The 13790-nt window shown below is 38.5% G+C and overlaps 1 protein-coding gene across 2 annotated transcripts in view; it reads right to left on the minus strand.

The window, feature by feature from the left end:
• onecut2 (one cut homeobox 2) overlaps positions 1-13514 on the minus strand; it is a 31412-nt gene extending 17898 nt beyond the window's left edge. The window contains exon 1 of one of the 2 annotated variants that reach the window (XM_051877647.1): positions 12005-13506. In XM_051877647.1, the coding sequence (XP_051733607.1) occupies positions 12005-13124 (1120 nt within the window). In that variant the 5' untranslated portion in view covers positions 13125-13506. Of the gene's footprint in view, positions 1-11994 lie in introns of both variants that reach the window. The other variant, XM_051877648.1, reaches the window with a different exon arrangement.
• Positions 13515-13790: the final 276 nt, after the last annotated feature.

The raw sequence follows: 13790 nt of genomic DNA on the forward strand, positions 1-13790 counted from the left end.
GTATTTTAAAGATTTTGAAGTGTCAAAAGGTCATTCGGTTTAACCGTCCAAAGGCCAATACAGTCATTTCATTTGTGATTAAAATACCTTAAAATGTAATAAATGTATATTATCGACATAGTGCAAAATGGTATTAAAATTATGTGTAGAAGTCGTTGCTTTGTTATGAGAAAGAATGTCCAGAAAAATGAATTTCATTGATGTCATTCGGAGTAACCAATATAAAGGGACCATTTTGATTAAGTCATGCGGTCAGTATCATGTGACAGGATGTGACATCATTCAGACACCTGCAAAGGACCACATGGTCATGAAGCAAAGTAACTAACTCTCTTTTAACTATTTGAAAAATTAATGTTTTCACTTGCTCATACGCATGTCCCGAAACATCAGGTCATTCGGTACAACCGCTATAAAACATGAAAAATGTTGTAATATTTTAAAAACTTGTACTAAATATAAAATGTTTGATTGTCCTTTTGTTAGCTACCTAGATATCAGCCTGTTAGCATTGTTTGAAAATATCGTCATTCGGTATAACCAAAAGTGTCATTTGGTAAAACCGAAATTTTGGTTAAACCGAATTACTTTTTTGTTGACAAATTTTGTCCATCTTGTAAAAAATGACAAAATCAGTGTTAATTGATTATAAAAAAACACATAATCTCATTGTTAACACTTAATAAAACTTCAAAATTAATTATATCTCCATGTTTTTTTACACTTTTAAAAACCTTATTTGTCAATGACCCATATATATATATATATATATATATATATATATTTAAAAAATATCAGCCAATTAATCAGCCTGGTTAATATCGCATATCACTAATAAGTAGACAAAAAAATTTTAAACTATGCAAATGTTTAGCTAAACCACTTCTAATGCATAAAATAGGTCATATTATGAACGAAAAGTCACAATATTCCTCATTTAAATAATTCATACGCAGAATAAAGGGGCGGGGCCTGGTTGAGTTAGTTAGTAGTGTGTCATAACTGGCGGTTATGGTAAGGGGCGGGACATTTCCCAAACACCAATTACAACACACTGCTCCAGCCGACCAATCAGAGCACATTGTGCTTTTCAGAAGGAGGGGCTTCATAGAGACAGGAACTAAACAGAGCGTTACTGACAGACTGGGAAGAGAGGAGCTGAAATATGAGGAAAATGATCAACATTCAATCTAGTAGAGCCCGAAAACAACATCAAGACTTTAAATTCCAGCCTCATGCGTCTGATTAGAAAAAGCGAAAGCTAGGCCTACAGTACAACGAGACAGAGGAGGAGAGAGAGGGAGGCGATGGGTGACATCAGATCAATATTTCGCCACAAAACACGATCAGTAATGATGTTTTCACTTGTTCGGTGAAACCTCCCCATAACAGATGAGAGAAAATCACTCTTTTTTTAATTCGGCTAGTGTTTCATCCTCTCACAGACGTGTGATCTCTCGTGCTCAGATGCTTCCCATCTCAATATCAACCCTTTTCTAAGCGTATACGCTCTTCTGGAAGTGCCGTGTGTGTGTGTGTGTGTGTGTGCGTGTTAGAGCGAGAGGACTTGCTAAACGCATTATGCTGTAGTCTTGCACTTAGCTGTGTCATTCTGTGCATGTGCGGATATCCTTAATGTGGAGGCCGGACACCTCGCCGAGAGATGGAGGAGGGGAAGGAAAGAGAAACTGAGAGACAGAGTCATGCGTTCACTGCAGTGGATCATCTTGCTTCGGCCGTCAGCGCCAGCTCCACTACATACAGCAAACCTCAGATGATTTGCACTTTTATAAAGACGTGAATGTGATTCATTAGATCAAGTACATGAAATACTGCATTTTCACCACTAAATTCTGAACTCTCAATGTCTTTTAATCAACTTTGGCGATTTTAGAAATATCGTTTTATCATGGTTTTGGTTCATACAAACTTTTTTAGGAATAAAACGTTCTATAAATCTGGTGAGACAGGAATGAAATTGTAAAGTCTGGTGTAAGTGCGGCTAAAGTGGAGATTTTGCTCAACTTCTAGATAAAGTGCAATAAAATAAACACTTAAATGTGTGTTTTGGATGTTTTCTTTCCACTACAGTCTGAAGTTATAGAAACTAAATCTCAAAACTGACCAGTGCGTTTCAGGGTCGCTGTATCGCTTGATCTCCATGAGGGACAGAACAAATGTTCTCTGATCAAGTGAATAAGGTCAGAGTTCATCTGACATGATGACATCAGTGGTTCAAAGGTTTGTTGCCAGACAGAAACATCAGCACACTGATACGGCCAATCAGAACGCTCACAAACAATGCTGATGATGTAACACTCGTCAACAACATCAGCCAACGATCCAATCAGCTTCACAAACACACTGAATGCTTACGAACGCACAGATAAACAAGCAACACTGATTACTTTTGGAGCCGAATGTGTTTTGTTACCCGTATCTTTGTTTGACAAGAAACAACCTGTCTTAAAAAAGTACACACTTCAACATAGTCCTGATTGCATCACATCCTGGAATGAAAATTTGGTAAAACTTTACAATTAGGTCCCATTAGTTAACTAACATAAACTAATAATGAGCAATACCCCTTTTACAGTATTTATTCATCTTTTTTATTATAAGTTCATGTTAGCTAAATAATATTAACACAAAACTTTTGATTTTAATAATGTATTAGCAAATGTTGAAATTAACAATAACTAAGATTAATAAATGCTAGTTCATGTTAACTAATGCACTTAACAAATAGAGCGCAACACTCATAAAAACATTTTCTCAGTAGGGAAATTGATTTTTAATGATAATTTATAAATGTTAAAGACAGCCCTACTGTGAGCTATACGAGGTTGTTAATCAATGGTATTTGGTTCTGTTGAAGCCGTCAGCCTACATAATTTCAGCTTATTTTTTAAATGACTGTTTAACAGCCAAATTTGCGGTGAAAACTACATTACCCATGATGCTGTACAGAAAATTCCACCAATCAGAGTCGAAACAAGCAAAACACATCAAAAGAGCTTGTTAGCTCCGCCCACTGCCATGAAGCGCCGCAAATGACATAATCAAATCGATCTCTCTACACTCAAAAAATACTTAAATATTTGAATATGGGTCATTGACAAATAAGGTTTTTAAAAGTGTAAAAAAACATAATGGAGAAATAATTCATTTTGAAGTTTTATTAAGTGTTAACAATGAGATTATCTGGTTTTTATAATCAATTAAAACTGCTTTTGCCATTTTTTACAAGATTTACAACAACCAAAAAAATCATTCGGTTTAACCAAAATTTCGGTTTTACCAAATGACACTTTTGGTTTTACCGAATGACGATATTTTCAAACAATGCTAACAGGCTGATATCTAGCTAGCTAGCAAAAGGACAACATTTTATATTTAGTACAAGTTTTTAAATATTACAACATTTTCCATGTTTTATAGCGGTTGTACCGAATGACCTGATGTTTCGGGACATGCGTATGAACAAGTGAAAACATGAATTTTTCAGATAGTTGAAAGAGAGTTAGTTACTTTACTTCACGACCATGTGGTCCTTTGCAGGTGTCTGAATGATGTCACATCCTGTCACATGATATTGATCCAAAATGGTCCCTTTATATTGGTTACTCCGAATGACATCAATGAAAGTCATTTTTCTACAATTTTGCACTTTGTTGATATATGATGTTATAAAATCATGCTACAATAAAAAATATATACATTTATTACATTTTAAGATAATTTAATCACAAATGAAATGGCTGTATTGGCCTTTGGACGGTTAAACCGAATGACCTTTTGACACTTCAAAATCTTTAAAATACCTTTACTGTAGTAAAATATAATTAAAACCTTTTGGATTCAATAAAAGAGATCTAGTTGTACTACCTTACATACTTTGGATGTCATATCTTTGTTTTTTATTATTATTAGCGCCTTTGGACAAAAAAAAAATGAGCCGTCACGTCATTGACCCATATGCATATTTTGCAATAAACTACATATATATATATATATATATATATCAACATTTTTAATTGAGTAATTTTATGTTTCTCCATCGTTTTTATTTCGATTATGTCATTCGCAATGCTTCATGGGATTGTAGTTCTTTCTTCCTTCCCTCACTAAAGCCAATGTTCGAATACTTTTTTGCTTCAAATCAGTGTTGTGATTCTCCTCGTAGCTGCTTGGTTTGGTTTATGGCTTATAACGCTTTAATAAGGACTTTTTAAAAATCCCTATGGGAGAAATGAATGGAAAAAAACATATCCGGAAGCAGCGCTGCACTAATGCACTCTACTGTAAAGTGTAACTGAAAATTGTCATCATTTATTCACCTTCATGTTGTTCCAAACCCATAAGACTTTATTTCATCCTTGGAACATAAAAGCAGAAATTAAGATCCGCTCTTTTCCACACAAAAACACTGTATTCATGTAGCCATCAAGCTCCATTCATAACCAAAAACACTATTAATCATATCAACAATCCATACTACAGTATGTCAAACAAACATACTTTATGGTCCATTTTGGTGTTTAACACAAAAGGAGAAATCTTCATGCAACTCTTTTGCACAAGGAAATGCATAAATGTAAATGTAGAAACAATTGCAATGGGTTTTTATCTAACAAAAGCACTATTTAAGAGAACATATGTGTAAGAGCCAACTGTAAATAATGAGCGTGTTTTATTACGCAAGTTCTTATCAGCTCCTCTCCTCTGGAAAGCAAACATGAACCTTTCTCTTTCCTCATAGCTGAAGTTAAACGTTGCCTATTCTTTCCACAGGAGTAAGAGACACGATGGTCTGTAAACTGAAGAATGATCACAAAATAAACTTTATCATGCAGCACACTCAAGTTTACTTCTGTCATTCATTTGCAGATCACTAACACAAAACCAAAGAGTGCTGGAACACAAAAATAAACCTCAAGTAAAATAAGGCTAAAAGAAAAACTGAATCCCCCACAGATTCCCTCATGTTTTTTCTTTCTGTTGGTTTACTGACAGCAGCATTACTAGAGGTTTTGTGGGGCTGAGAGACCGAAAACTTTGGCCTTTGCTCAGGCCGGAGCTGATGATCCCCGATCACAAGACAGAGAGATAATCACATCACTGCCGATTTACCTCAAAACTCAAAAACAAACACGCCGCTCCAACCTGTAAAGACGATATATGAGGAGGACGATACGTATACAACGCAACAAAAAAGTCTGAGAACACAGAAAATCTGGGATTTAAACATGGAAATTACGTCAGTTCTGCGTGTTGTCATTAAAGCACTTTATTTTCTTTTTTCTTTAAAAAATATTTGAATTAATTTAAGCATTTTCCAACTTTTAGACCCTGCTGTATATCTGCTGAATACGATGGGATTGATTGAAACAGGACAAAGGGAAATTTGTGGCAAAAATAATAAGTTACTCATTTAACATGATTCAATGTTCAGAAAGATGAATGAAACAAATACATTAGAGATATGAAACACTGAACCATAAAGAATATGGTACTGTATTTTGCAATGTCTTTCTTACACATGTTGCGCTCTAAAAATGCTGGGCTAAAAACAACCCAAGTTGGGTTAAATATGGACAAACCCAGTGATTGGGCTGTCTTAACCCAGCGGTTGGGTTAAATGTTTGCCCAACATGCTGGGCAGTTTTATTAACCCAAAATATTGTTTAAAATGACTATATGTCTGGCTTAAAATGAACCCAAAATATGTTGGAAATTAAAAATCAGACACATAATTACTAGAGGCGACAATAATAATCAAAAGATGAACATTTATTAATAAGCAATTTAATTATTATTGATTAAACGTTAATAAATGTTAATTTCCAACATATTTTGGATCCATTTTAAGCAAGAAATACAGTCATTTTTAAACAATAGTTGAGTTAAATAAAACTACCCAGCAGGTTGGGTTAAACATTAAACCCAATCACTGGGTTTGTCCATTTTTAACCCAACTTGGGTTATTTTTATCCCATCATTTTTTAGTGTACATGTATAATAACAGTATATTACGTATAATTACATCCTAAACCTACAGCAAGTACATGTTATTACTTAATATTACACAATACTTAAATATAACAAGAACACTTTAAAATAAAGTTTAACCCAAAATATTAATATAAACAGATGAGTGTGAGTTTGGTCAACCACATTTAAACACCTTACAGTGAAGTTTAGTGTCTGATTTAGAACAGATGAATGTCTACTAAACCATAATCTTTATAATATAATAGGCAATGCTGATTTTTCATAATCATAATGTAATGTTAGGATGTGATTGGATTAGCCTGTTTTAAGCAGATTGGCCATGAGAGTATCTGAAAATCAGTCGCTCAATCATATTTCTGCCGGGATTATTTCACTCTCTACGCACTTATTGGGTTGAGAAGAGAATCTCATCACTAAAAGGTCCTCAAAGCACCGCAAAGCCATTATAATTATCAGACGCGAGCGTCCTCTCTCTCTGGAGCCGCGAGGCGAGCGCTGCGCCCCGGTCTTTGTGTGAAGGTCACCGGCCGCATCCTTTCAACGCCAGCCTCCTCTACACACAGCCGGGGTGATTAAAACACCCAGCTAAAATTCACTTGAAAACACCCACGCTTGGTTATCCGTGCATTTCGCGTCTCTTCATCAGCGTTAATGATCCTTTTAAACAACCGCGGCGAGCGCGGCTCAGAATAGCCCGCCAGGAGTCTGTTTAGCGCGGAGTCAGTCTTCTGCTGCTGGGAACCTTCCTCCAGCGTCAGCTTTACTGGAACAGGTCTGGATCGGGTTCCAGATCAATGCGAACTCGGTGCTCACGTTTATGTTATTGTTGCCAGCATTAATGCCCTTTTAATCTTTAAGAGATTACACGCATTGATCCGCCGTCGTTCAGCAACACATATTTGTTTGAGAAAGTGACATAACTCACACACATTACTAAACGACTGGACGAAAATAAACTGGTATTTTGGTCTCGTTCTGCCAACATCAAGCAGAAACAGATCCATGATTGGCCTGGCGTTGAAGATATACAGTGCAGGCCTATCAATTGAGTGCATCTTTGCATTCAAACCAAAAGATCATACATCTGATAACAACCTCATGACAGGTAGATAACTGCTCATTGAACAATGTAAAAACAACCCAAGTTGGGTTGAAAATGGACAAACCCAGCGATTGGGTTAAATGTTTGACCCAACATGCTGGGCAGTTTTATTTAACCCAACTATTGTTTAAAAATGACTATATGTCTGACTTAAAATGAACCCAAAATAGGTTGGAAATTAAAAATCAGACACATAATTACTAGAGGCAACAATAATAATCAAAAGGTGAACATTTATTAATAAGCAATTTAATAAATGTTTATTGTTTAATTATTATTCATTAAACTTATCAATAAATGTTCGTTTATTCAACATATTAATAAATGTTAATTTCCAACATATTTGGGTTCATTTTAAGCGAGAAATACATTTTTAAACAACCGTTGGGTTAAATAAAACTACCCAGCAGGTTGGGTCAAACATTTAACCCAACTGCTGGGATAATGCATCCGCTGTGTTAAAACAACCAATTCCCTGGGTCAAAACAACCCAATCGCTGGGTTAAAACAACCCATTCACTGTGTTAAAACAACCCATTCACTGTGTTAAAACAACCCATTCGCTGGACTAAAACAACCCAATCACTGGGTCAAAACAACCCAATCACTGGGTTAAAACAACCCATTCACTGTGTTAAAACAACCCATTCGCTGGACTAAAACAACCCAATCACTGGGTCAAAACAACCCAATCACTGTGTTAAAACAACCCATTCGCTGGACTAAAACAACCCAATCACTGGGTCAAAACAACCCAATCACTGGGTTAAAACAACCAATTCCCTGGGTCAAAACAACCCATTCGCTGTGTTAAAACAACCCAATCACTGGGTCAAAACAACCCAATTGCTGGGTTAAAACAACCCATTCACTGAGTTGAAACAACCCATTCACTGGGTCGAAACAACCCAATCGCTGGGTTAAAACAACCAATTCGCTGGGTTTGTCCATTTTCAACCCAACTTGGGTTGTTTTTAACCCAGCATTTTTTTAGAGTACATAATGCACCATTTTAAGAGAATTTTATAGAGCATGCTGTGAAATAAACATGTTTAACCTTACAGTTTTGTGATTTAAATTATTAAATCAGTATTTATCATACACATGCATTCTATTAATTGTCGGCCACCCTGCGCTCTTGACCTCTTATTCTACCAATATAATAGACACTTGTGTTCAAATGTCTGAGACCGCATTGAAAATGTGGGACTTTTTTCATGCAAACCTTGAAAATAAAAGTGAAAAGGAGTTGTTGCAATATTTCTAGGGTCAAATGTCAGTAAAAGAGTGTCACTGATCATGAGCTCTTTCATGATGAGATCATGATCATCAGGTTTTGCTTTTGCGAGGCATGTGCCAAATACTGAGACCTATTCAACTTTTAACTCAAATTGTGATGCTGACAGTATTTGTGCTCTCAGACTTTCAGATCCTACTGTATATCTAAAGATATTTATATTTCATATCATCTCTATCTTGCAGTCTTTGTCTGATTGTAGAAGCCCAAATCAAGAGAGATCCAGCCTGGCATAGGTTGCAGGTATATTTATCCATCTCCAGCGCTCTTATTTATGGGCCGGGACCCCGTGTTTCTCCAGCACCTGGCTCTTTTTCAATCTCCTCCGTCCTGACTCGTATAACAGCGCTTGTCCCCTTTGATCATTTAGTTAATAAAGTTGTTTGTCGGCAGCGGACGGCACAGGCCGAGGTTTGTCTCGCTGGCTGATTGCTTGTGCGGTGTGACTGGAATGAGGTCCAGTCAGACGTCACGTTTGATTTGACTAAATTAATAGTGCAAAGACAGGCTCGTTTCACTGGTGACATCATGCATCTGCAACACTCTTGGAAGAAAAGATTCTATTTAGAACCTTAAAGTGTTCCGTCAGGCGCTTCACAGTTATAGAACCTTTCAGCAGTTCCCATCATTTTATGGGTTTAGTTTTCATTTTTAATTGTAATTATATTCTATGAATTACAAAAAATGTTGGGTTAAAAACAACCCAAGTTGGGTTGAAAATGGACAGCAATTGTGTTGTTTTAACACAGTGGTTGGGTTAAATGTTTGCCCAATGTGCTGGGCAGGTTGATTTTACTCAAATATTGTTTAAAAATGACTATATGTCTGGCTTAAAATGAACCCAACATAGGTTGGAAATTAAAAATCAGACACATAATTACTAGAGGTAACAATAATAATCAAAAGGTGAACATTTATTAATAAATGTTCATTTATTAAACATATTAATAAATGTTAATTTCCAACATACTTTGGGTTCATTTTAAGCAAGAAATACAGTCATTTTTAATCAATAGTTGAGTTAAATGAAACTACCCAGCAGGTTGGGTCAAACATTTAACCCAACCGCTGGGTTAAAACAACCCAATCGCTGGGTTTGTCCATTTTCAGCCCAACTTGGGTTGTTTTTAACCCAGCATTTTTTAGGGTGTAAACAGCTTGAAAACATACTTTATCACTTGAAATAACCTGTTAAACATGAAAGTATTATGCAATCATTTAAGACATTTCTCCTTTTATACACTCTAAAAATGCAGGGTTAAAAACAACCCAAGTTGGGTTAAAAATGTACAAACCCAGCGAATGGTTTGTTTTAACCCAGTGATTGGGTTAAATGTTTGACCCAACCTGATGGGTAGTTTTATTTAACTCAACTATTGTTTAAAAATGACTATATTTCTTGCTTAAAATGAACCCAAAATATGTTTGAAATGAACATTTATTAATATGTTTAATGAATAATAATTAAACAATAAACATTTATTAAATTGCTTATTAATAAATGTTCATCGTTTGATTATTATTGTTGCCTCTAATTGTGTGTCTGATTTTTAATTTCCAACATATTTTGGGTTCATTTTAAGCCAGACATATAGTCATTTTTAAACAATATTTTGAGTTAAATAAAACTGCCCAGCATGTCGGGCAAACATATAACCCAACCACTGGGTTAAAACAATATTTTCAACCCAACTTGGGTTGTTTTTAGCCCAGTATTTTTTAGTGTAGCATCTCTTCGGCATAAAATGTTCTTTAAAATTCAAAAGAGTCAAAAACCCTATGGTTTTATATAGAAAACCAATGAATGTATGCTTAAGAATCAGTCTAATAACCTTCATGAATAAGATATGTAGATTCAAATATGAATATCCATTTCAATTTTATGCAAATCATTGCAAATGACATTATCAGCATAACAATTTGAATGAAAATAGTAAATTGACTTTAATAACAGCAGCACGCGATGTCTCCAAAAGTTGTGCAAATACCTGAAGATCATGATTTAAGAATGAATCTTCAATGAAAGCAAGAAAATATGACCATCTGATGATCAAATGACATTTGATTGGTCACCTAGAAATAAGAAATATGTTCCACAAAACTTATTTCCAGATTTAAATATTGCGGAATATTTTAATATTTTCATATGAATTGTTATCTTTGGTGATTTTGGACCCTACTATATGCCTATATGAAGATAATAATTTCATGATGTTCACCTGAAGTAAATTATAACCCGTTCAGCTTTTTGCTGAATTATATGCATGAATTTACAGCGAGGTTGTTGTGCTTGCATTTCCATGAACGTAAAGCTTTAATTCAAGCATGGTGAGCAATCCTCTCAGTGTCAGACACATTTATGATGTCATTTATGATGTCACGACGTGCAACTCCTCATTGTTTGTTTCACATTCTTTCCCAAACGCTGCAAAACGCTAAACAAAAGGCAGGTGCCGGGCCGCACATCTCTGCCTGTTTAACCCAAGACAAGGTGACGTTTTGTGCGTTGAGCTGAGGGTCACGCAGAGATTTCTATCAATAATTCATCGAGCCGCTGCAGCCTCTGTTCTTCTTTTCAATTCCCCTGCAGATCACATAATACCTTCCCCCCAACCCAAAGCCATCTGTGAGACCAGAGTCCTGCAGGGAAACAGCATTAAAGCACCTACCAATGAAGCCCTACATGCTTCTGTTTCAATCATATTCTTGGTGAAAGAAACATGCATGTGTTTGTTTACAAAACAATCACCTTAATCTGGATGTTCATACAGAGCATCTCATGAATGCATGATGTTAGAGCACATTCACATGGAGTGTTTTGATAAAGATGCCCATGTTTTGGTATGTGATTCACTATTGCTCTTTCTCCAAACCCTTTTGTTGACAACTGAAATAGTTGCACACATTTTTTACAGAAACAGCTGAAGCTTTAATGCACAGGCACAATGCATGAGGCATCAGAGCTGTCCATTATTTCAGTGAATAATTGTGCATCACCCTACAAATTAAAAATCAATACGCACCAAGCTTTTATTTTAATGCACTGATAGGATGCTCTTCAACAGCACGACACCGTCTCTGACACCTACAACACACATCCGAACTACACTGAACTGAAGAGGAAAATTCAGCTCTTGCTTTTTCTTCAGCCGAACAAAGGAAAAGGGGGTCTGCACCGCCCATCGCTAGAGGGGGCAACAAGCCTGATGTAGCGGGGCAGGAGGGGAATAACAGTTCAGTAATTACCAGCAACACATCCCTATTCAGAAAGCTTTTCTTTAACACACACACACACACACAAACACACACACAGAGAGAGAGACTAAAGCGCCTCTTCTCTTGTGTTTACGGAATTTTGCGCGTGTTTTTGTGCAGATCAAACTAAAACATCAGATATATAAACAATATCTATTTTTAAGTAAGCAGTGCTTCACTCTGGAAACAAAATGCATGAAACAAACAATGCACATTAAATGTCATGAGTAAATAAATCTGGCACAATTGTCCTTTTTTAAAATAAAAATCTGCATGCACTCTGATGATCCTCCTCTATATTGAAAGATTGTTAAAAAGCAGATACCTTGTCTTACCTGCAAGCCGAAGGGCCGACATCCTCTGAAACTCGGGCTCCTGTAACCACTTCCACATGCGGCGGAACGTCTCGCGGCCGGACTTGAGTTTACTCCAGGGTTTGGGGTTCCGCAGCAGGTCGGACAGGGTGCCCTGCGAGCGGCACAGCACCCGCTGCGCGAAGATGGCTTGCGGGATGCTGTAGCGCTTGAGCTCGGCCGTGATTCGCTGCGCCACTTCCTTCGTGTTGATCTCTTCCAGCTGACCCGAGCCCGAGCCCGGCGCTCCGGAGGAGGAGGAGGAGGAGAGCGGTCTGTCCCGGTTGGAAGCCAACACGGGCCCGTGGGATTGAGGGTGGCACCCGTGCATCCCGTTGAGATGCGGCATCATCCCAGCCGCGGGGCCACCGAGGCCTCTGGAGAGGTGCTGGTCCCCTCTGGCCAGCATGGCAGTGTGCGCGTCAAAGTTGGAGCTCAGCATCTTGTCGTGGCCGTGCGCGCCGTAGTTGTGGAGCGCGGGCTGCGCGTTGTGGATCGAGCCCAGGCCGTTGCCCAGAGGGGACAAACTCTGCCCCATCCCGCTCATGTCTTTGTGGTAGGGGCTGTAGAGGTTGTTCATGGCTGGTAGAGTCCTCTCGTCCCGCATGAGAGTGAAGCTGCCGCTCACGTTCCCAGAGAGACGCTGGTGGTGGTGGTGATGGTGGTGGTGGTGCGGATGGTGGAATTTGTCGGACACGGTGGAGATGGGCGGCAGGGGCTGCAGCGGGGTCAGCGTGGTGTACGTTCCGCTCATCCCGGGCGGGGAGGTGTCGCACGGCATGCTCATGGCGTGATGGAGCGGCAGAGACAGCTCCGGACGGTACTCTCCTCCCGCGCCGCCGCCGCCACCACCGCCGCCGTCCAGAATCGATGCCATACTGGACACCATCGCGGAGCGCGACGGCGCCACGCTCAGATCCTGGTGTATCCGTAACGAAGCCCCCGGGTTGCGGTTGTGATGGGGGCTGTGGCTGCTCATCAAGTCCTGCTCATGGCTTAGTCCAGCGTGTAGGTTGCCAATGTCCATTGTCATCTCTGGGTTCATGGCGTACGCATCCAAATCCTTGGCCAGGCATCGATAGGCGGTATAGGCAGTCTTCATTCAGTCCATTGATTTATGTCCAGCTTTGTGCCAGGGATGGGTTTTCTCTCCTTATTATTTTTTTTTTCTAAGGCCTCTCGGTTTTTTTTTTTTTCTTTTTTCTAATAAATAAAAAACACCGATCTCTATCAGACGGGCCAGTGCTGATTTCTCCCCATGTCCGAGCCCTCTACTCCTCCTGCGTCTTCTGTTTGGGCAGCTGGAGGTGTTCGGGGTGGGCTTGCTCCGCGCGCACCCGACCCTGCTGAAAGGGGAGGAGACTTCGCCTTGATTGACGCGCCAGCGGTCCAATCGCGTTCCTCGTGAGCGCGGCTCATTAGCGTTCTGGCCAATCGCTGAACGTTCCACGAGGCTGTTCAGAGCGGCTGTCTTTGCATCTGGAATCAAGCGTCAGACGGTCGCTTTACTGTCATTCCAAACGGATCATTTACTCAGTTCACAAAAATATAATCGCGTATATTCACATAAACACAATTTAGCTAATTGTAAAATAGAAAGTGCAAAACACACTTCTAATGTAGCCTATTTATTCTATAGGCTATCTTTGTTTATTTTGTGCATCAGTGTGTATTTTGCGCATTGGGCAAAAATTATTTTTTCCTTCGACGGATCAATAAATCTATCTATCTATCTATCTATCTATCTATCTATCTATCTATCTATCTA

The sequence above is a fragment of the Ctenopharyngodon idella genome, chromosome 21 (genome assembly GCF_019924925.1).
Source record: "Ctenopharyngodon idella isolate HZGC_01 chromosome 21, HZGC01, whole genome shotgun sequence".
Lineage (NCBI taxonomy): Eukaryota > Metazoa > Chordata > Actinopteri > Cypriniformes > Xenocyprididae > Ctenopharyngodon > Ctenopharyngodon idella.